Raw genomic sequence first — 22,387 nt, forward strand, 5'->3', positions numbered from 1 at the left:
AAAAAAATTAAAAGCTCTACATATTTTTTGACTGTCCTTCCAGGAGAAATACAGATACAACATCCTCTACTAACTACCTGATGTAAAACAGTAACCATCTAAGGGTGAGTAGACAATGGCAAGTGCTGATTCTCCATTTTAAACTGTTTAAGCTGTTATCATGGTATAACAGAAAGCAAAAACTTGAACTTGGGTTTCAACTCCAGCTCCTGGTACCAAGTTTTGGTGGAAGCATCTTATGCATTGTCAAGGCTGCAAAATTCAATACTGAAAACGAAGAAGGACTTCTGAATGTTGAGACTTCCAACAAATACGCTTGCCCTCTTATTCACTCACCCAACCCAGGAAGCAGCCATCACAAGGTCACCAGTTGGCACCTTTGATTTTCCTTACCTGGCACATGCCAAAGCCACCAGGGCAGCAGCAGCATTTTCTTTTTGCTTATGTGGGATGTGTCGGCCTGTGTCAGAAGTCTCCTCTAGCCAAGAGCACAGCAAAGTTTCAATTCCATTCAGACAGTCAGCAGGCTCCTTGGTCAAGCTCAAAGGCTGGCAGTCGCGAAGGCAGTTCAATAGCACCTCAGCAGTTATGTTACAGAGAGAGGGGTCTGTTCTACTCTGGGATTGAATAAGGGGGAAGACCAGCAGGAGCCCCATCCTTGACGTGAAGGGAGCTTGCTCGGGTTGCTGCAACAAGCCCTGGCGTTTGAGCAGGGCCAAAGTTTCTTCGTCACCTGAACTTTCCCTTTCATGCTGTTCTTCCAAGGCCAGCTGGCGCTGGGCATTCCACAGTCCTCGCAAGGCATTCAGGCGGTATTCCAGCAGGCGGGCATACGCATTGCTCTGATTCCCACAAACTGAGCGCAAACGTTCTGCTAATTCCGTCGGATTCTTGGTCTCAAATGTTAAAATCTAAGGAAAGAACCAATAGAAAAGTTGGTATGTATTGCTTTCACCACTGCTCTCATCTATGGAAGCAAATCTATCCAATGGTATCTAAAAATGGTCCACATCAAAAAATCTTTTAATTGTGGCCAAAGCCAGGTTGCTGATAGAGATTTTTCTCCTTGGCACTTCTGCTAATGCTCCTATTAAAAGTGAGATTAGAACCCAAATCATGAAAATAATTAAGTGTGGAGGTCAAAAGTTAATTTGAGTAGCTTATTTTAGAAAGTTGAGGTGTAAATATTTATTCAATGCTCAGGTTATAAATCTATGTCTCTAACTTCTATTACCAGGTAGGTTGTCAGTGAAAACAGAACAAGTTTCATCTTCAAGATCTAATATACCAACTAATAAATGATTATTTATTATTCTTTGATTTTGAAGAACACTCCATTCTTACTACTGCTAATCCACTCTTTCAATTGGTGACATGGTATAGATTTATCCAGTTCATACTGATAATGGATCCACCCCTATTTTCTCACCAAGAACATACAAGTATCAGGAGACCTCCTTGAGATTTTCAGCAGCTGGGGAAATGATAAAACCATTAAATCCTCAATCAACTAGGAAAGGAAACAGCTATGAAGATAAAGAATCAAACTAAATTCATGATGCAAATAATTTACGCATATAAGTGTGACTAAGTTAAAATGAACAGACTGTTGTAACCAACAAATAAGAGGCCACTCTTGGAACAAGCACATTAAAGCAGATTATCAGGCGCCAGAGGTGTCTGGTTCTCAGTAGACCAGAAAGTCAGGGTGGGGAGAGGCTTGGAATAAAAGCAAAGAAAATTCTGTCAAGTCATTGGCACTGAAATTTTAAAGGGTCATAGGTCACTTTATTTCTCTCATAAACCTGCAAAATATTTTTTTTAATCTCAAATTTTGCCCTTAAAACTGTTAGCCCAATAAAACAACAAGAACTTCCAGAGAAATGTAAACCCTGTAGCTGCCTAGCTTAGCTATACATGCAAGTCGCTAAACTGAACTGAAAAAATGTTCAGTTTGAAAACAAATTCCAATTCAAAAAATTAACTACGTATGTATCTCATTTAACTGATTTGAAAAAATATTCATTGTTTTAAAAAGTAACCAATTCAAACTTCAGTCCTAGTGTGTGAGATCAGAAATAATATCCAAATGCCATAAAATTTCAACCAACAACGTAGCAATAAAAAGAAATGAACCAGTGATATCTACCACCTCAGTGAATCTCAATGGCATTTTATTGAGTGAAAGAAGTCAATTTCAAAAGGTTCCATCTGCATTATTCTATTTATATGACTTTCTGGAAAAAAAAAATCTATAGTGATAGAGAACAGATCAGTGGTTGCCAGAGGCTGGGGTACAGGCAGGGTGTGACTATATAGGGATAGTATGAGGGAGTTTGAGGAGGCAAACAAACTGTTCTATATCCTGATTGTGCTGGTGGTTACGTGAATCTATACATGTGTTAAGATTCATGGAACTGCACACCCACTCCCCCCAAAAACGTCAATTCTACCATATGACAATTTTAAAATAAAATTTAAAACAGTTCTAATCAGGCTATGGTTGTATTCAACTAGGTATCATTGGGCAAAGCAATATTGCAAATTATATTATTAAAAATAAGAACTAGGGACATTTTAATTTAGTTTTTAATACAACAGTATCAAATAATGATTGATTAAATGTCCTTTATCATTAAGTCATACAAATTGTATTTCCCTACCCTTTTGTCTCGATTCATCAAACACAAATTACCCTTTTGATTATTTTTTGCATGACAGCAGATAAAATAACTCCAAATTCCTTTAAAAACGATCACATTTCAAGGGCAACCATCTACCCTTAAGTAATTGTATCTAAGGAAGCTAGATTACTTTTTTTTTTTTTTAAGATCACTCCCCAAAAAAGTCAGTAACCAGCTTCCACCATTACGATCAACAACCAAAGACTGAGATACTTTTAATGTTGTGAAAAATGAAAAAATTTTAAATTTGATCATCTCAAGGTATGAAGATCTAAACAAATAAATTTTGTTGCATTTTTTTAAATGCTTTTCAATACTGATTTTGTGATCTCTACCCAATACAACTCTTTGATATAAAATACATATATGGACTTCCTGGTGGCGCAGTGGTTAAGAATCCACCTGCCAATGCAGGGGGCACAGCTTTGAGCTCTGGTCAGGGAAGATCCCACATGCCACAGAGCAACTAAGCCCATGTGCCACAACTACTGAGCCTGTGCTCTAGAGCCTGCGTGTCACAACTACTGAAGCCCTTGCACCTAGAGCCTGTGCTCTGCAACAAGAGAAGCCACCGCAATGAGAAGCCCGCGCACCAAAACGAAGAGTAGCCCCCGCTCACCACAACTAGAGAAAGCCCAGGCGCAGCAACGAAGACCCAACGCAGCCAAAGATAAATTAATTAATTAATTTTAAAAAATTATTTTTAAATTAATTAATTAATTAAATACATATGTGCTCCAAATACATTTTTACTTATGCTACACTGAGCGGCAACTTATGTTATATGAAGCAACTACTAAAAAATTCAATACAGGCTTTTATTGGACACAAGAATCAAAGAACAATTCAGTAATATTAAACCCAGATATTTAGTTTTATTACCAATCTCAAACATAAGTGCTTCTGAAATACGATACTTCATGGTTCATAAAATGATGTATATGACAGAATCTGTAGCTAACTCCAAATATTAAGATTATCTGAAAAAATATATACTATACTTCTGTATTTTTCTGATGGTTCTATTTTTACAAGCACTTCAGTTATATTTTTGGCATTCCACTTGAAAGACAAATATTCTGAAAGGATTTGAGTTATAATATAATTAACAAAATATTATATAATATACACGCTTAAGTGACTGTTATGTTTATTGATTTAACAGTATCTAAAGCACACTATGCTTTCAGAAATCCATTAGATTACTCAGCATTATCCATTTCAATGGCCTTATGAAAACTAAGAACTGTCTGATATGCTGCTGTTTTTAAGAATTCTAAAGTTTGAAGGTCATGGCCTAAAATCATTTTATAAAGATATCATACCTTTGGGTTTTAGTAAGTCAGCTATGGAGGATCTATTCTGGTATTTATGAATATTAAATGATTTGTCTCATATCCTCATATAAAACCACTGCTCTTAGTAATGGCTCTTGACCAAGATAAAAGACTGTAATGTCATTATAAAATTAATACTTTTTCTTTAAAAAGGAAAAAGGCTATTTAAGGAAAAGGGAAGATCCCTGTCACCCTTAATCAGAAGACAGGTTTGCTAACTGTACTTTGGTGATAATGCTGAAGTCACCCCGATTAAGGGAACGACACTCAAAGCAATTCGTAGCCTTAATATAATTTTATCATACATGACATACATATTTTTAAGCTAAACAACAATCATTCTGGAAAGCTAAGAGAAGGTAGGCAAAATATTCTTTGCCAGCTAAATCTGGCTTTGAACAAGACTCCAATATTTGACATAAGAAGTACAGAGGATCAGGACTTCCCCTGTGGTGCAGTGGTTAAGACTCTGCGCTCCCAATGCCGGGGTCCCCGGTTTGATCCCTGGTCAGCGAACTAGATCCCACATGCATGCCACAACTAAGAAGCCTACATGCTGCAACTAAGGAGCCAGCATGCCACAACTAAGAAGCTTGCAGGCTGCAACTAAGGAACCCGCCTGCCGTAACTAAGACCTGGTGCAACCAAATAAATAATAAATAAATATTTTTTAAAAAAAGAACTATAGGGCTTCCCTGGTGGCGCAGTGGTCGAGAGTCCGCCTGCCGATGCAGGGGACACGGGTTTGCGCCTCCCATGTGGGAGGATCCCACATGCCGCAGAGAGGCTGGGCCCGTGAGCCATGGCCACTGAGCCTGCGCGTCCGGAGCCTGTGCTCCGCAATGGGAGAGGCCACAACAGTAAGAGGCCCACGTACGGCAAAAAAAAAAAAAAAAAGAAGAAGTATAGAGGATCATCTTTTAGCCAATTTTTTTTTCATTTGGGAAAACACAGAACATACACCTGTCAGCCATGATGAGAAATGTAAAACGCCAACATGCATTTCAAGTAAATATGGTAGGGAGAATAAGAATATAGAGGCTTTTCAAGTAATAGAGAATACTGTATAAACGCATAAGGAAATTAACTAGACTAATAATTAGTAGAAAAATCAAGATTAGGGAATGAACTACAATATTCCCCTAAATGTTAATCTCAATTTCCATCTACTTTGCTCTTCAGAATAGCAGAGATGTAATCCTCTAAAAGGGTCAAGATAGACACTAAAAGATATATTATCTCCTACCTCTGAAAGAAACAGAAAGTAATCCCATTTTCAAGAATTTATCCTGAAGAAACATTCCAGAAATAAAAATGCACAGAGATTTTCACTGCAGTCTTATTATAGTGGAAAAAGTGGAAGCAATCTCAATATTCAGAAGGGTTCAATTAAATTATAACATATCACAATGGAATATTATGCAATAAATAAAAAATAATTAAAACTACACAATAAAAAGGAGCATAACAACTGTATATGGGGCTTCCCTGGTGGCGCAGTGGTTGAGAGTCCGCCTGCCGATGCAGGGGACACGGGTTCATGCCCCGGTCCGGGAGGATCCCACATGCCGTGGAGCGGCTGGACCCGTGAGCCATGGCCGAAGAGCCTGCGCGTCCGGAGCCTGTGCTCCGCAACGGGAGAGGCCACAACAGTGAGAGGCCCGCGTACCGGAAAAAAAACCAAAACTGTATATGCCCCATAAAAAGGACTATGTAAAACATGCTTACTCAATTTTGAAATGTCATTGGTATTTGTGGTAATAGAAACATGAGGGTTTTTTTCCTCTGTTTAAAAAAAAAAGAAATAGTGATGACAAGTTGAATAGTTTATATTGAAGAAAAGCAGTCTTAACTAGAGCCGGTATTTTACAGAAGCAAACGCTACCTTTAAATAACTGCTAGTCAAACAAATAGGGACACAATTGATATAATCAACATTTGGGGGACATATCTGACAAAGAACAATCACAAGTACCATAGGAAGTGCTTTCCTTAAATCAATTCACTAGTCCCATCTATTGAATTTTGGCAGCAGTTTCTCTCACTGAAGGACTGGTGGTGGGATGGGACAGACCACCACAGATGCTGGGAACTATCAGTAAACAATAAAACGTTTCACTCTCCAAAAAGAAATGATATTTAAAACTCAGGATCACTCAAGCTGCAAATAAATTACTATACTCTCTAGTACGGCACATTAACTGATTCAATTCATTATATGAACCTGTCAGCATAAAAGGAATTTATACCTGGATTATTCCAAAGCAGATCAACTGGCCAGACTCACAAGCCCAGGACAAAACTTTTCAGTAGAGTCTATAGAATACCGAAACCCTCTCAAATGTTAGAGTGAGTTTTTAAACCCTTCTACAGATTTTCCTACCATTTTTACATTATGAAGATGGCAATCATGGCCAAATTGAATTGCATATGGCAACTCAAAGATCAGAAAGATTTCATGTGAACAAAGTAAATGAATCACGAATAGAAGGATGGAATTCTATCTCTAAAACGAAAGCCTAAATCAAGAGTGGATCCCTTATCAATTAAATTAGACCCTGAAGCTGCATGACCTTATCCAGTCTTGGAAATACATGTTCAAACTCTCAACATCACCTATTTTTTTTAAAGGGTCTTGGACTTCCCTGGTGGCTCAATGGTTAAGAATCCACCTGCCAATGCCGGGGACATGGGTTCGAGCCCTGGTCAGGGACGATCCCACATGCTGGGGAGCAACTACACATGGGTACCACAACTGTTGAGCGTGCGCTCTAGAGCCCGCGAGCCACAACTACTGAAGCCCACGCGCCTAGAGCCCGTGCCCCGCGACAAGAGAAGCCACTGCAATGAGACGCCCGTGCACCACAACGAAGAGTAGCCCCCACTCGCCACAACTCGAGAAAGCCCGCGTGCAGCAACGAAGACCCAATGCAGCCAAAAATAAATAAAATTTTTCAAAATGTTTAAAAAAATAAAATAAAATAAAAGGGGCTTTAAGGGTCTTAAATGATAACCACAATTAAACTTCACACTTTAACTCATGAGTTTTAGCCCCTAGCTTGGTGCCAAAACTAGGAGTGGACCCTGACTTGTCACCAGACTAATTAGCTGTGGCTCAGCCCTTATAAAGCTTTCTCCAGCACATGGTGATTTTTCCCAGATCTCTGTCCAACTGCTTTTGAGAGCAGGATTGTTAGGACTCTGAGGACTCCCACATATAAGAAATCACTGTTCAGATTCTTTTTCATAGAAGTTCCATCTTGTCCTGTCCCTGCCCAGTTTTCATCTTTTGTCATGTTCCATGATCAGGGTCCCATTTTTCCATCTCCCTGCTGATGTGGCCTGAATGTCCATACCACTCAGTCTAAATCCTACCTATCATTCAGAATCCAGCTCTGCTCCACCGCCAACTTTGAAAAACTCTGATTTCCTCCCTCTTTTCTTCCTCCCTCTTCCCCTCCCCAGAATAACTTTTTGGTGTTCCCGTATTGTCCAGGATATACCTCTATCTGAGGGTCAGATACCTCTATCAGAGGGTCAGATACAAACTCTAAGGATAAATGTGTCTGGTATTTCAATAGGAAATGTATCAATGATTTGTTTTTAATAAATGATGTCCATAAAGGAAATGTAGTGAGTGGTATATAGAGTGATTCTTCAAAGCTGATCTGAGGCATAGAGTTCAAATCTAAAAATTTCTCTGTTACAAAATCATTTTTTTCACCAACACAATATCTTGACAAAGCCAATACAGATCATCTTCCTATGCTTAGTAATCAACAAAATAAAATTTGGAGAAAGATGTAGAAATGAACTCTCAAAATGGTTTCAACACTATAAATTTTATTATTAGGAGTATTTAAAACAAGATATCTATGCAAGGACTAACTTTACCTGTTATTGCTTGAATTACGTACTTAATGTAAAGACTATCATTGTGACATATTCACCAAATGCTTAGCATAAATATATCTTAGTAAGAAAATCACTGTTGACAATTTACAAATACAAAAATATAACAAAGAAGGAAATTATAGAGCTCCCAATATGTGTAACACATACCGCACTCTACTATAATGTTATTTAAATCTATCCCCCCTTTCAACTGTGAGCTCTGAAAGGGGGAGACCATGTCTTATTCATATTTGTACCCCCAGAGCTTAGCACAGTGTCTGGCAAATAAAAGTTTGATAAATTAATGAATAAGAAGATACATAAATTCCAAGAATAATTCTCTTAAGATGTACATCTGGTTCCCACTGTACATCTGAGTAACCTTCTCTCACTTGGACTAATTGTGATTCTGCCTTCTGGAGCAATGGAAAATAATTCTTCCTCTTCCACGTAAGACTATTTCAATTAGATGAAGAAAATATATGTGACAGGGAAGGGAACATGAGGATATGAGTTAGGGCAGTTGCTCAACCCTGGCTAAACATTAGAACTGCCTTGAGAGCTTTTAAATAATACCGAATAGGTCCCACCCCAACCCGATTAACTCAAAATATCTAGGGATGGAACCTAGTTTTCGTTTTTGTTTTTTTTTAAACTCCACAGGTGAATGCAATGTGCAGCCAAGATTACAAACCACTGAGTTAAGGAAACTAGTTTCTAGCCCAGCCTCTGCAAATAACTCTCCCCTTATGCATTTTACTTAAATTCTCTCAGTCTGTGTTTCTACATCTATAAAATGACGGGTTTACACTGTTAAGGTCAAAGGAAATAATGTATAGGGAGTGCTCTGAAAAACTTGAAACTGCTAAATAATTGTTAGGACATTAAAGATGCTTCCTTATTTTGGACCAGGTCACCACCAAGAAAGGGAACTTTTCCAGATAACCCTATAAGGAAGACCCAACTAGATAAAACCTGGGAGTGCTGAGGGTGGGGTAAAGGAGGTTTGAATTAAACACATGCTTCATTTGAGCCACCACCATTTTTAAAAATGTTAATATAATCTTAATACATTAGTAGAATTTCAGTGTCAGAAGCAAGGGAGGTAATAATCCCATTTATATTCTGCAATGGTCAAACTATAACTGGAATATCCTGTTCAAAGTACCTCATTTTAAAAGGTCTTAAACAGACTGGGTGTCCAGAGGAGGTGATTTGACTAATCTGGCAATCACGTCACATGAGAAATGGTAAGGAACTAGGGATGCGTGGCCTACAAAGGTGAGTTGGAAGGGGGAGCTGCCTTCATAAGTTTCAAGGGCTGTCATGTGGAAGAGGAAGACTTACTCTCGTCCCTTATTGCTCCAGGAGAGGCAGAAACAGGAAGTTACTGGGATGCACAGCCTAACAAACAACTTGATAATAATTCAAACAGAATTCCTGGATGTATTTACTCTTCAAAAAAGATTCTTGGGATCCAATTATAAACATTGTTTCAAAAGGTCTAGGATTACCCCGGAATCTGCATCTAAAGCAGGCTCTCTGGATGACTCTGGGTAGTCCTTTTTTTTTTTTTAATATAATGACCTTTATAAAAAGGCTTATTTTAATGTAATTCACACACCATGAAATTCATCCACTTAAAGTATACAATCCAATGGCTTTTAGCGTATTGACAGTTGTGCATTCATTACAATTTTAGAACATTTGCATCACCTCCAAAAGAAAGTCTGTACCCATTAGCAGTCACTCCCCATGTCCCCCCAAATCTTTCAGCCCTAGGCAATCACTAATCTACTGTTGCTATAGATTTACCTATTTTCTTTACATTTAATAGAAATGGAATCATACTGAGGGGTATTTTGTGACTGCCCTCTTTCACTTAGCATACTGGTTAAAATTCGTCCATGTTGTAGTATGTATCAGTACTTCACTCCTTTTTATTGCTGAATAATATTCCACTTAATGGATATACCATATCTTATTTATCCATTCATCAGTTAATGGACACAAGTTCTTTCCATTTTTTGGCAATTATGAACAATGCTGCTATGAATATTCAAGTACAAGTTTTTGTATGGACATAGCTTTATAACCAAGAGGGATGAAAACATAAGAGTGAAACTGCCAAATCATATGGTAACTGTTTACCTTTTGGAGGAACTGTTAAACTGTTTTCCAAAGTGGCTGCACCATGTTACATTCCCACCAGTAATGTATAAAGATTTCAATTTCTCCACATTATTGCTAACACTTGTTATTAGCTGTCTTTTGATTAGAGCCATCCAAGGGGTCTTGAAGTGGTAACTCATGTGGTTTTGATTTTCATTTCCCTGAAGGCTAATGATGTTGAGCATCTTTTCATAAGCTTTTCATCTTTTCATAAGGTCATTCACATATCTTCTTTGGAAAAAGGACAGTCCATTTTAAAAATCAATAATTCTGCCAAGCCAGTAAGGACAGTAAGTTCAATGGACAGAAACACATCAAATACATTTAAATCCACAAATTTATAATATTTTTTTAAAAACCCACCATTGGAGGATGTTGGCAAACCAACCCTATTTTTGGTAAACTGGTTAATATAGGGAAAGAGTCAATCATTTACCCTGCCTTTCTTATATAACCTGTCCACCTAGGTAAGCAAACAGTTGATAAAAGAAAACTTCTCTGTATAGAAGAATTCCAGCTAATAAATGAAGGAATGACAGGCTATCACCATTTTGCAATCTCAGTGTACTAGATCTAGGCATTGAGCTTTAGCAGCTGCAAAAATAAGCTGACATTATGTGCCTAATGATGAAAATATACACTACCACCCGTAAAGCAATCTTGCCAAAAAATAAAGGAAAAACAAAACAAACTTAAACATGATGGAACTGTGGTCTAGAAGTGAGATTCAAATATGAATTTACAGGAAATAGAGAGGACAGAAAAAAGATGTTAAACTATGCCAAGGGGGTGCAATAAGCATAATCTAGACCATAGGAAACTCAACAGGACAAAGAACCAACTTTCTTCAACAAATAAATTGCAAGGGAGAGGAAAAAAAAAAAGAGAAGAGAAGGAGAAGTAATATGTAGTTTAAAAAACATTATATCCTTATTTATATCCTCATCCAAACAACCTTTTAAAAATATTAGCACAATCACAATTGGAAATGTGAATGCTGACTGCGTATTTAATTATATTAAAGAAATATTGTTAATTTTTAAAGATATGAAATATTATGATTATGTTTTTTTAAAGGAGTCCTCATCTTTTAGATACATGTTGAAATACTCATGGATAAAGTGATAGGATGTCATGGATTTACTTTAAAATAATATGGGAATAATATGGGAAAGAGAAATAGGTGGCAGCATAGGTGAAACAAGTCAGCCCTGAGCTGAAAATTGTCCAAGTTGGTGATGAGTACATAGGGGTTCATTATGCAATTCTGTCTGCTTCAATATTTTGGGGCAATTTCCCAAATTTTTATGAGAAAACTGTTTTTTAAAAAAAAGCTTGCCAAAACCAAAAGCTTAAGAGGTTCTAAGAGCCCCTCCACTGGTCACAATCAAGAAGAAACTGGATGGCTCTTTATTACAGTTCTTGTAATGTAAATGACACACAAGGATTTCTTCTTCAAATGTTAGGATTCTATTAAAGAGAGCAGTCTTTAAAAAGACTAGCTAAATCACCTCAATTAGCCACTTAATTTTGCTAATAGAAACTTTAATAAAAACTTAATTTTGCTAATAGACTCTCAAAAGTGTGTAAAAACAACTATGATTAATCTAGTTTCCTACGTAAATATATTTGCTTAAATGCTTACCCTTAAGGAGCACAACAAAAGAACAAACAAATTAATCAAATGAGGATATACATTTTAAAATTACTTTTTTTTTTTTTTTTGCGGTATGCGGGCCTCTCACTGTCTTGGCCTCTCCTGTTGCGGAGCACAGGCTCCGGACGCGCAGGCTCAGTGGCCATGGCTCACGGGCCCAGCCGCTCCGCGGCTTGTGGGATCTTCCCAGACTGGGGCACGAACCCGTGTCCCCTGCATCGGCAGGCGGACTCCCAACCACTACACCACCAGGGAAGCCCTAAAATTACTTTTTAAAGTGCCAAATGCAATTCATCCCTAAGGTACAATTATTGTTAGTATGTGCAATATGTTTATCATCAAACAATATACTTCATGAGACAAGGGCATGATAACATTTTCTGGGATTGATGACTAAACATCTGTTCCCTCAAAATACATGCACAAATATACTATCTTCCTGAGCAGCTAGGTTATAGTTACTGCCTCCCCCCACAAAATACTATTTTACCAACTTATGTTTAGCCAAAAAGATTTAACATGGGATAGAGTAAAAACAGAAACCTAAAAAGCATGCCAAATCATGTAATGAGTACCAAAGAATCACTGGATTATTTTCAGGAGAAGGAAGAATGTGTGCAGAAAATATTAAGTTTAGTGGTTAGGAGACGAGGCAAGAGAAATAATACATATAACACAGTATCTGTAGCATATGTATTAATTTAACCAAACCCCTTCTCTACATTACTACAGTATTCAATATCAACATTTTTACCTTCTCATTAGTGTCGTTTTTTGTTTGTTTTTGCATTCTGAACTAAATTTTTTTAAGTTTGTACTACATTTTATAAAATTGCTTAGAAAAATCTCCTGGTAAAATGCAAAAGAATCAAACTACTGAGAAGAATGGGAAACAATAGTAATTCTTAGACACTTCTGGTGGAAACATAAATTTGTACAGACACCTTAGAAAACAATTGGTATTGTCCAGTTAAAATGAAAATGAAAAAAAATAAAGAATTGTTTTAGCTCCTGGTGGCTGCTATGACAAATCACCATACTTAGTGGCTTAAAACAACAGATATTTATTTTCTCACAGTTCTGGAGGCCAGAAGTCTAAAATCAGTATCACTGGGCCAAATTCCAGGTGTTGCTGGCAGGGCCGCACTCCCTCCAGAGGCTCTAGGAAAGAGTTTGTTTCTTGGCTCTTCCATCTTTCGGTGCCTGCTGGCATCCTGGCCTGTGGCTACATCACTTCAATCTCTACCTCTGTGATCACGGGGCCTTCTCCTCTTATGCTCGGTGTAACTTCCGTTGGCCTCTCCTCTATTAAGGACACTTGTGACTGCATTTAGAGCCCACCTGATAATCTAGGATCATCTCCCCAGCTCAAGATCCTTAACTTAATCACACCTGCAAAGATCCTCTTTCCACATAAGGTAACATTTATAGGTTCCAGGTATTAGGACCTATTATCTTTAGGGGCCATCCTTCAGCCTGCTCCATGCATATAGCCTACAATACAGCAATCCACTCCTGCCTAATTCCCTACACAAACTCTTGCACATTAACACCAGATGACAAGTACAAGAACATTTACGGCAACATTGTTTACAATAACAACAAAAAAAACAACTGGAAACAAATATTCATCAACAAAATGGATACACTGTGATGTATTCATATACTTACACAGCAGTGAAAACAGAAGTACAGCTACACACATCAGCATGGAAGAATCATGTAACACATGTGGAGCAGAAAATAAAGCAAGTCACAAGAATTACATATGGCATACTACATTTATATAATAAGGTCTTAAAACACACAAAACTGGGGCATTCCCTGGTGGTGCAGTGGTTGGGAGTCCGCCTGCCGATGCAGGGGACACGGGTTCCTGCCCCGGTCTGGAAAGATCCCCACATGCCGCGGAGCGGCTGGGCCCGTGAGCCATGGCCGCTGAGCTGCGCGTCCGGAGCCTGTGCTCCGCAACGGGAGAGGCCACGGCAGTGAAAGGCCCTCGTATCACACACAAAAAAAAAAAAACCAAAACACACACACACAAAACTGAGCTCTGTAATGTTTAGAGTTGTGTGCATACTATAAAACAATACAGAAAAGAAAAACAAACACAAAATTCAAGATAGTGGTATCCTACGTGGGAGAGAGGGAGGGCTGAATTGTGGAGCATGCAGGGGTCTTTTTTTTTTTTTTTTTTTTTTGCGGTACGCGGGCCTCTCACTGTTGTGGCCTCTCCCGTTGCACAGCAACAGGCTCCGGACGCGCAGGCTCAGCGGCCATGGCTCACGGGCACAGCCACTCCGCGGCATGTGGGATCCTCCCGGACCGGAGCACGAACCCGTGTCCCCTGCATCGGCAGGCAGACTCTCAACCACTGCGCCACCGGGGTCTTTAAAGGGATTGGTAAGGACCCATTTCTTAACTGGTTGGTGGAATAACAGAATATATTTTTTTAATTTAGTTTAATTTATATATTCAAAAGTTCTACGCAAAAATACATACCTTCCATATATACCATTTGAATTCATGATATATTTAATAATGAAAATGTTGTAATTCCCACTGTTTATTCTAGCTCTGTAAAGCAGACCAAGATCATTATCCCCACTGCTGATAAGCACTTAATGGTTTCTCTAGAAACACGGTCACAGTCTAACGAGAGTATTCCCAGTATCAGGTGTGAGTAGCTCAAGCACTTCCCATTTGTAGGAAGAGTGTGAGCGGGTGGCACAAGCTAAGCTTTGGATGATGCGGCAGTTGGCTCTGCCTCCTGGAGGATGTGCGGACTGTCTAGGGAGACAGAGACTCTTGATGCCTCCCAGGGGATGTGTGGCAATGCCGACAAATATTTTGGGTCGTTACAAGTACAGAGGTGTTACTGGCATCTAGTGGGTAGAGGTCAGGGACGGACATCCTGCAATGTACAGGGAAGCCCCCGCAGCAGAGAATCATCTAGCTGAGGGTGAAAAAATACTGCTCTATAGTAACCATTTGATTGAATGCATGCAATAAGCCTAACTACTGCCACCTGACATTGAGTGTGACGAACAACCTCCCATTAGGGACATAGGAAGTCCCGGTTTGCAAAATTTGTCAATCCTCAGAATTGTGCACAGGAGGGATTCTAATCATATACTCAATTAAAATACAAGTTCTACAGATAATTATTGTTACCAGAGGGATTCTGATAGATTGTAAACTTCTCAAGGGTGCACACTTATATTCATTCATCTCTTTATCTTCTGCACTAAAATCTCAGCATGTTTTGAATTCTTTCTCCTGAAATAAGGCACAGAGCACAGCACCTGGCATGTAGTAAGCACTCAATAACATTAGTTAATATTAGTTGAAAAACATCTTTTTCAAATTTATTTCAAACTCTCTCATTATGGCTTACAACTTTGTCTATTTTGTTCCCTAGTGTATCCCAAACACCAGAGAACCTGTTACATGACAGATGCTCAATAAATATTTACTGAATGAGCAAATGACTAAAGATGCTACCTGACAGTGCACATACATGCCCAACAAAACAAAACAAAACAAAACAAACAACAGAAAGCAATAGACACAATAAGGCACCGTTTGCAAACACACTCCTAGATCAGTACTTCCAATGACTTCTTTAGTCAACGTGAACAAAGAAGCTGAAATCAGTGTCATCTATACTTTGATTATAAGATCAGAGACATTAATTTTAAACCTGTAGCCTGTAATTGTTTGGCTGGGGTAGGCAAGAACATGAATAGGCACCAAACGACCACTCCGTAAAAATTACCGATAACCATGGCTGACCCCTAAATACCTCTAAGAAACATGAGAAATGCTGCATCTTTTATGCCACGAAATCTTGCCCTTCTCATCAATTCCTGCTCACAGCTGCGCCTAATTAAAACTGCCTGGAAACCTCGTCTATCACTTTACTGGCTATTTTTTCTACTAAATCAAGATTCCACTTTAGAATTCAAATCCATCTGTCTCCCTCAGTCTGCAAAGAACAAATGTTCAGTAAAACTAACCAGCTAGCTAAAATTAAATGTACCTTTTGTAGTTAAGACTTAATATGCTGTTGGGGGCAGGGAGCAAGGAGTATAAGGAAAAACCACTAAAAAAATAAGGTAACAGGGCTTCCTTGGTGGCGCAGTGGTTGAGAATCTGCCTGCTGATGCAGGGGACACGGGTTCCAGCCCTGATCGGGGAAGATCCCACATGCTTTGGAGCAACTAAGCCCATGCGCCACAACTACTGAGCCCGCACGCCTAGAGCCCGTGCTCCACAACAAGAGAAGCCACCGCAATGAGAAGCCTGCGCACCGCAACAAAGATAGCTCCCTCTCGCCGCAACTAGAGAAAGCCCACGCACAGCAACGAAGACCCAACACAGCCAAAAATAAATTAATTTAAAAAAAATCATTATTAAAAAAAAGGTAACACAAAGCTTAACTATATTAAATACTTAACCATATTAGATTACATATTAGATATGCAACTCCTATCTTAGCAAATCAGGGACAAATCCAGAAACTCATGGCTAAAAAAGATTTACGTCTAAAGGCAACTTTCTGGAGAATTTTACACATGTCAAACATTGCTCTTCCAAAATAATTACATAGGGCTATCAACCCCAAAGTTTTGCTCGTCCATTTTCCTCTCATCTGAACATTAGAAAACCTAAATGGGCTCAAAATCTATAGCTTCACTTTTTTTTTTTTTTTAGCGGTAGGCGGGCCTCTCACTGTTGTGGCCTCTCCCGTTGCGGAGCACAGGCTCCGGACGCGCAGTCTCAGCTGCCATGGCTCACGGGCCCAGCCGCTCCGCGGCATGTGGGATCTTCCCGGACCGGGGCAGGAACCCGTGTCCCCTGCATCGGCAGGCGGACTCCCAACAACTGCGCCACCAGGGAAGCCCTATAGCTTCACTTTTGATATCTAAAATACGGATGATTCATTGCTGAGCTATTGGTCCTGTCCCATGATCAGAAAAACATAAGAAAAAAATCCACTTTTTATGGCCTTTATCTGGAACCTACAACTTCAAATTTCTAAGAGTTTTATAAATTATGACAGCAAAATACATAAAATTCCCCCTCTTAATGCAACTTTTATTATCACTGCTGAGTTATTAAGTCCTTGCCTAGATATGATAAAGGAGGAACACATGAAAAAGACCTATCGCATTATGGATTTTAACAGCCAGAAGTTGCTTCTGTGAGGTTTTGGATTGATTAATTTTTGCTGCCAAAGCCACATATACCAAGTTATACCATGTTATACTTACGTCCTGAAACATCAAAAAATATCTAAAGTTCAATTTTTCTTTCCAACATGATTTTTTACCAAAGAAATCCTTTCTCTAGTAAACAATGAAACAGACAACAAAATGAAGCATTAAAAATTTTACATCTTGGGGGCTCCCCTGGTGGCGCAGTGGTTGAGAGTCCACCTGCCGATGCAGGGGACACAGGTTCGTGCCCCGGTCCGGGAAGATCCCACATGCCGCGGAGCGGCTAGGCCCATGAGCCATGGCCGCTGAGCCTGAGCATCCGGAGCCTGTGCTCCGCAACGGGAGAGGCCACAACAGTGAGAGGCCTGCGTACCGAAAAAAAAAAAAAAAAAAAAAAATTTACATCTTGGAATTTATTTCAAAAACACTACAATTTACCACATCAATGCAATGTGTATTTAACTTACAACATTCCATGCTACCCAGGGGTTACCAATAAAATGAAAAATGGGGTTCATTCTTTTTCTTCAAAATCATGTAACTGCAATTTTCAAATTTCACTAAAACTCTTAAAACTATAGACAAAATCACTTCCAAATACATTTAATTTTTTTTTTTTTTATTGCACGGAAAATGTGCTGGACCAAATTTAACAGAAAATAAATTACCGCCAACTAGGTTTAAAAATATTTTTGTTGGGCTTCCCTGGTGGCGCAGTGGTTAAGAATCCGCCTGCCAATGCAGGGGACAAGGGTTCGAGCCCTGGTCCAGGAAGATCTCACATGCCGTGGAGCAACTAAGCCCGTGTGCCACAACGACTGAGCCTGTGCTCTAGAGCCCATGAGCCACAACTACTGAGCCCGCGTGCCAAAACTACTGAAGCCCATGTGCCTAGGGCCTGTGCTCTGCAACAAGAGAAGCCACCGCAATGAAAAGCCTGTGCACAGCAACGAAGAGTAGCCCCCGCTCGCCCCAACTAGAGAAAAGCCCTCATGCAGCAATGAAGACCCAATGCAGCCAAAAATAAATAAATAAATAAAATTAAAAATATATATATATATATTTGTTACATAGATTTGTTGTAAATGGGTTCAACTAGCATGATGTCCTAGAGCATATAGGTAGCTAGTGATACTGACATTCTCTCAAAACTGTACTTCAAATTTTTGATAATACTGCTACCTTAACAAATACTACTGAATTCTCTTTATAAATAAATAAATAAATCCACATTCTTCAAATTCAATTCAACAAACTTTATTTCTGACGTGGTTTCCAATGTACAAAGTACTGATAAGCACTGTGAGGATTCAGAAACATTTGGAGGTACAAAGACATTGAACATTATACTGGAGAAAAACTGGAATCAACCTAAAATGTCTATCAACAGGAGAAAGGCTAAATAATCTGTGAGGAAGTTTGAAAGAACGAAGCTGAGCAATTCATATAAATAAATAAGCAATTTGTATATATAAAACATAATTATATATAATAATGAATTATATAAAATATAATTATATATAATCCATATATTCATATATACACAGTTCACATTCAATTATATATAACTCAATATAGTTCACATTCACATATATAATTCATACACACACACATACATGAATTAAGCTCTAAGATACACAGAGTGGAAAAAAACAAGTTGCAAAAACATGCATATATGGACATACGTACGCTACCAAATGTAAAATAGATAGCTAGTAGGAAGCAGCCGCATAGCACAGGGAGATCAGCTCGGTGCTTTGTGACCACCTAGAGGGGTGAGATAGGGAGGGTGGGAGGGAGATGCAAGAGGGAGGAGATATGGAGATATATGTATAGCTGATTCACTTTGTTATGAAGCAGAAACTAACACACCATTGTAAAGCAATTATACTCCAATAAAGATGTTTAAAAAAAACATGCATATAACAACATTAATTTTTTAAAAAAAACAATACTACACATCTTCTAAAGGTAGCATCTTCAGGCTCCGTGAACAAACAAGCTCAGAGCTGAGATGAACATGCCTGGAGCAGGCCAATTATGGCAGGGGGACAATGGAATGGGATTTGAATAGGGCTGAATGTGAATCTTAAGTATCTCTCCAAAGAATTCCTGAGGCAATTTCAGATCACTTCAATTTCTGTAATAAATTTTGATTTCCATTTACGTAGAACTTTCACTCTTGAGAAAACTTAAAATTTTAACTCCAAAGCATTTCCAACTCTTAATGGCTTTATGGAGAAAAATCAACAGCCACAGAAGCATCCTACAATGTCCTGCTTTAGTGAAACAACTGAAGCTGTAAACCCAAAACTGCAGGGGGGTTATAACTGGTCCTGTGATTTCTAAAACAACTTGGATGAGTGTTCAGCATAAAGAACACGGCCTGGTAAACAGCCACACTGTAAGAAACTAAGCAAAACAGCAATGTCTCTGTTCAAAATACAAATTCCAAGCCTAGCTTAACTCAGAGTTCATAAAAAGCTCAACACAGCAGAGGCACATAGGTAATAACAGAAAAGAAAGGAGGCTGGAAACAAAAATGGCTGTAGGTCTCTGGACTATCTCGAGTTTTTCCTATTGCATAACAAAATTTTTGCATTAAGAAAAAATCATAAACAATCAAACAATACAAAAACAATAAACAAGACTCTAAACGCTATCTATAAGAACAAACAAAAACTAACCAATCAAAACCTTAATGATATAAGAAACACAAAGGTAAATAGCAAAATAAGCAATTCAAGGGCAATTAAGTACTTTACAAAAGAAAATTACTAGTTATATATTAATCACATTATAACATTTGTCTACAAAGACTGGAAGTAAATTCATGAAATTATGGAGTACAAGTAATTTATATTTTTCTTCCTTTTGCTTTTTCAAATTTTCTCCAGAGGACATGTATTACTTTTGTAAGAAGTTTTTTTTAAACTTTCTTCACTTTTAAAAATCCAAGTATAGGAAGATGGCGGAAGAGTAAGACGCGGAGATCACCTTCCTCTCCACAGATACACCAGAAATACATCTACGCGTGGAACAACTCCTACGGAGCACCTACTGAACGCTGGCAGAAGACCTCAGACCTCCCAAAAGGCAAGGAACCCCCCACGTACCTGGTTAGGGCAAAAGAAAAAACTAAACAGAGACAAAAGGATAGGGACGGGTCCTGCACCAGCGGGAGAGAGCTGTGAAGGAGGAAAAGTGTCCACACACTAGGAAGCCCCTTCGCGGGTGGAGACTTCGGGAGGCGGAGTGGGGGAGCTTGGGAGCCGCGGAGGAGAGCACAGCAACAGGGGTGCGGAGGGCAAAGCGGACAGATTCCAGCGCAGAGGATCGGGCCGACCGGCACTCACCAGCCGAGAGGCTTGTCTGCTCGCCCGCCCGCTGGGGCGGGCGGGACTGGGAGCTGAGGCTCCGGCTTTTGTCGGAGCGGAGCGCCGGGAGAGGACTGAGGTTGGCGGCGTAAACACAGCCTGCAGGGCGTTGGTGCGCCGCGGCTGTCCGGGAGAGAGTCCGGGGAGGGGTCTGGACCTGCCGAAGAGGCAAGAGACTTTTACGTCCCTCTTTGTTTCCTGGTGCACGAGGAGAGGGGATTAAGAACGCTGCTTGAGAGAGCTCCAGGGACGGGCGCGAGCCGCGGCTAAGAGTGCGGAGCCCAGAGACGGACATGGGACGCTAAGGCCGCTGCTGCCGCCGCCAGGAGGCCTGTGTGCGAACACAGGTCACTAGCCACACGCCCTTCCGGGGAGCCTGTGCAGCCCGCCACTGCCAGGGTCCCGGGATCCAGGGACGGCTCCCCCGGGAGAACGCACGGCGCGCCTCAGGCTGCAACGTCACGCCGGCCTCTGCCGCCGCAGGCCCGCCCCACACTCCGTGACCCTCCCTACCCCCCTGCCTGGGTGAGCCAGAGCCTCCGAATCAGCGGCTCCTTTAACCCCGTCCTGTCTGAGCAAAGAACAGACGCCCTCCGGCGACCTACACGCACAGGCGGGGCCAAATCCAAAGCTGAGCCCCTGGGAACTGTGAGAACAAAGAAGAGAAAGGGAAATCTCTCCCAGCAGCCTCAGAAGCAGCGGATTAAAGCTCCACAATCAACTTGATATACCCTGCATCTGTGGAATACCTGAATAGACAACGAATCATCCCAAATTAAGGAGCCCTGTGGATGAAAGGCTCTTGGTGCTGCAGCCAGGAGTCAGTGCTGTGCCTCTGAGGTGGGAGAGCCAACTTTAGCACACTGGTCCACAAGAGGCCTCCCAGCTGCACATAATATCAAACAGCAAAAATCTCCGAGAGATCTCCATCTCAACGCCAGCACCCAGCTTCACTCAACGACCAGCAAGCTACAGTGCTGGACATCCTATGCCAAACAACTAGCAAGACAGGAACACAACCCCACCCATTAGCAGAGAGGCTGCCCAAAATCATAATAAGTCTACAGACACCCCAAAACACACCACCAGACGTGGACCTGCCCACCAGAAAGACAAGATCCAGCCTCATCCACCAGAACACAGGCACTAGTACCCTCCACCAGGAAGCCTACACAACCCACTGAACCAACCTTAGCCACTGGGGACAGACACAAAAAACAACAGGAACTACGAACCTGCAGCCTGCAAAAAAGGAGACCCCAAACACAGTAAGATAAGCAAAATGAAAAGACAGAAAAACACACAGCAGATGAAGGAGCAAGATAAAAACCCACCAGACCTAACAAATGAAGAGGAAATAGGCAGTCTACCTGAAAAAGAATTCAGAATAATGATAGTAAGGTTGATCCGAAATCTTGGAGACAGAATGGACAATAGAATGGACAAATTACAAGAATCAGTTAACAAGGACCTAGAAGAACTAAAGATGAAACAAGCAACGATGAACAACACAATAAATGAAATTAAAAGTACTCTAGATGGGATCAATAGCAGAATAACTGAGGCAGAAGAACGGATAAGTGACCTGGAAGATAAAATAGTGGAAATAACTACTGCAGAGCAGAATAAAGAAAAAAGAATGAAAAGAACTGAGGACAGTCTCAGAGACCTCTGGGACAACATTAAACGCACCAACATTCGAATTATAGGGGTTCCAGAAGAAGAAGAGAAAAAGAAAGGGACTGAGAAAATATTTGAAGAGATTATAGTTGAAAACTTCCCTAATATGGGAAAGGAAATAGTTAATCAAGTCCAGGAAGCACAGGGAGTCCCATACAGGATAAATCCAAGGAGAAATACGCCAAGACACATATTAATCAAACTGTCAAAAATTAAATACAAAGAAAACATATTAAAAGCAGCAAGGGAAAAACAACAAATAACACACAAGGGAATCCCCATAAGGTTAACAGCTGATCTTTCAGCAGAAACTCTGCAAGCCAGAAGGGAGTGGCAGGACATATTGAAAGTGTTGAAGGAGAAA

General features: G+C 40.0%; 1 protein-coding gene across 8 annotated transcripts in view; it reads right to left on the reverse strand.

Moving 5' to 3' along the window:
* The window catches only part of HECTD4 (HECT domain E3 ubiquitin protein ligase 4), a 197,348-nt gene that overhangs the window by 140,900 nt on the left and 34,061 nt on the right, over positions 1-22,387 (reverse strand). For all 8 annotated transcript variants that reach the window (XM_012537331.3, XM_033408587.2, XM_033408588.2 and 5 more), the window contains one exon: positions 394-911. In XM_012537331.3, the coding sequence (XP_012392785.2) occupies positions 394-911 (518 nt within the window). The remainder of the gene's footprint in view (positions 1-393; positions 912-22,387) is intronic.

The sequence above is a fragment of the Orcinus orca genome, chromosome 15 (assembly GCF_937001465.1).
Source record: "Orcinus orca chromosome 15, mOrcOrc1.1, whole genome shotgun sequence".
NCBI classification, from domain to species: Eukaryota; Metazoa; Chordata; class Mammalia; order Artiodactyla; family Delphinidae; genus Orcinus; species Orcinus orca.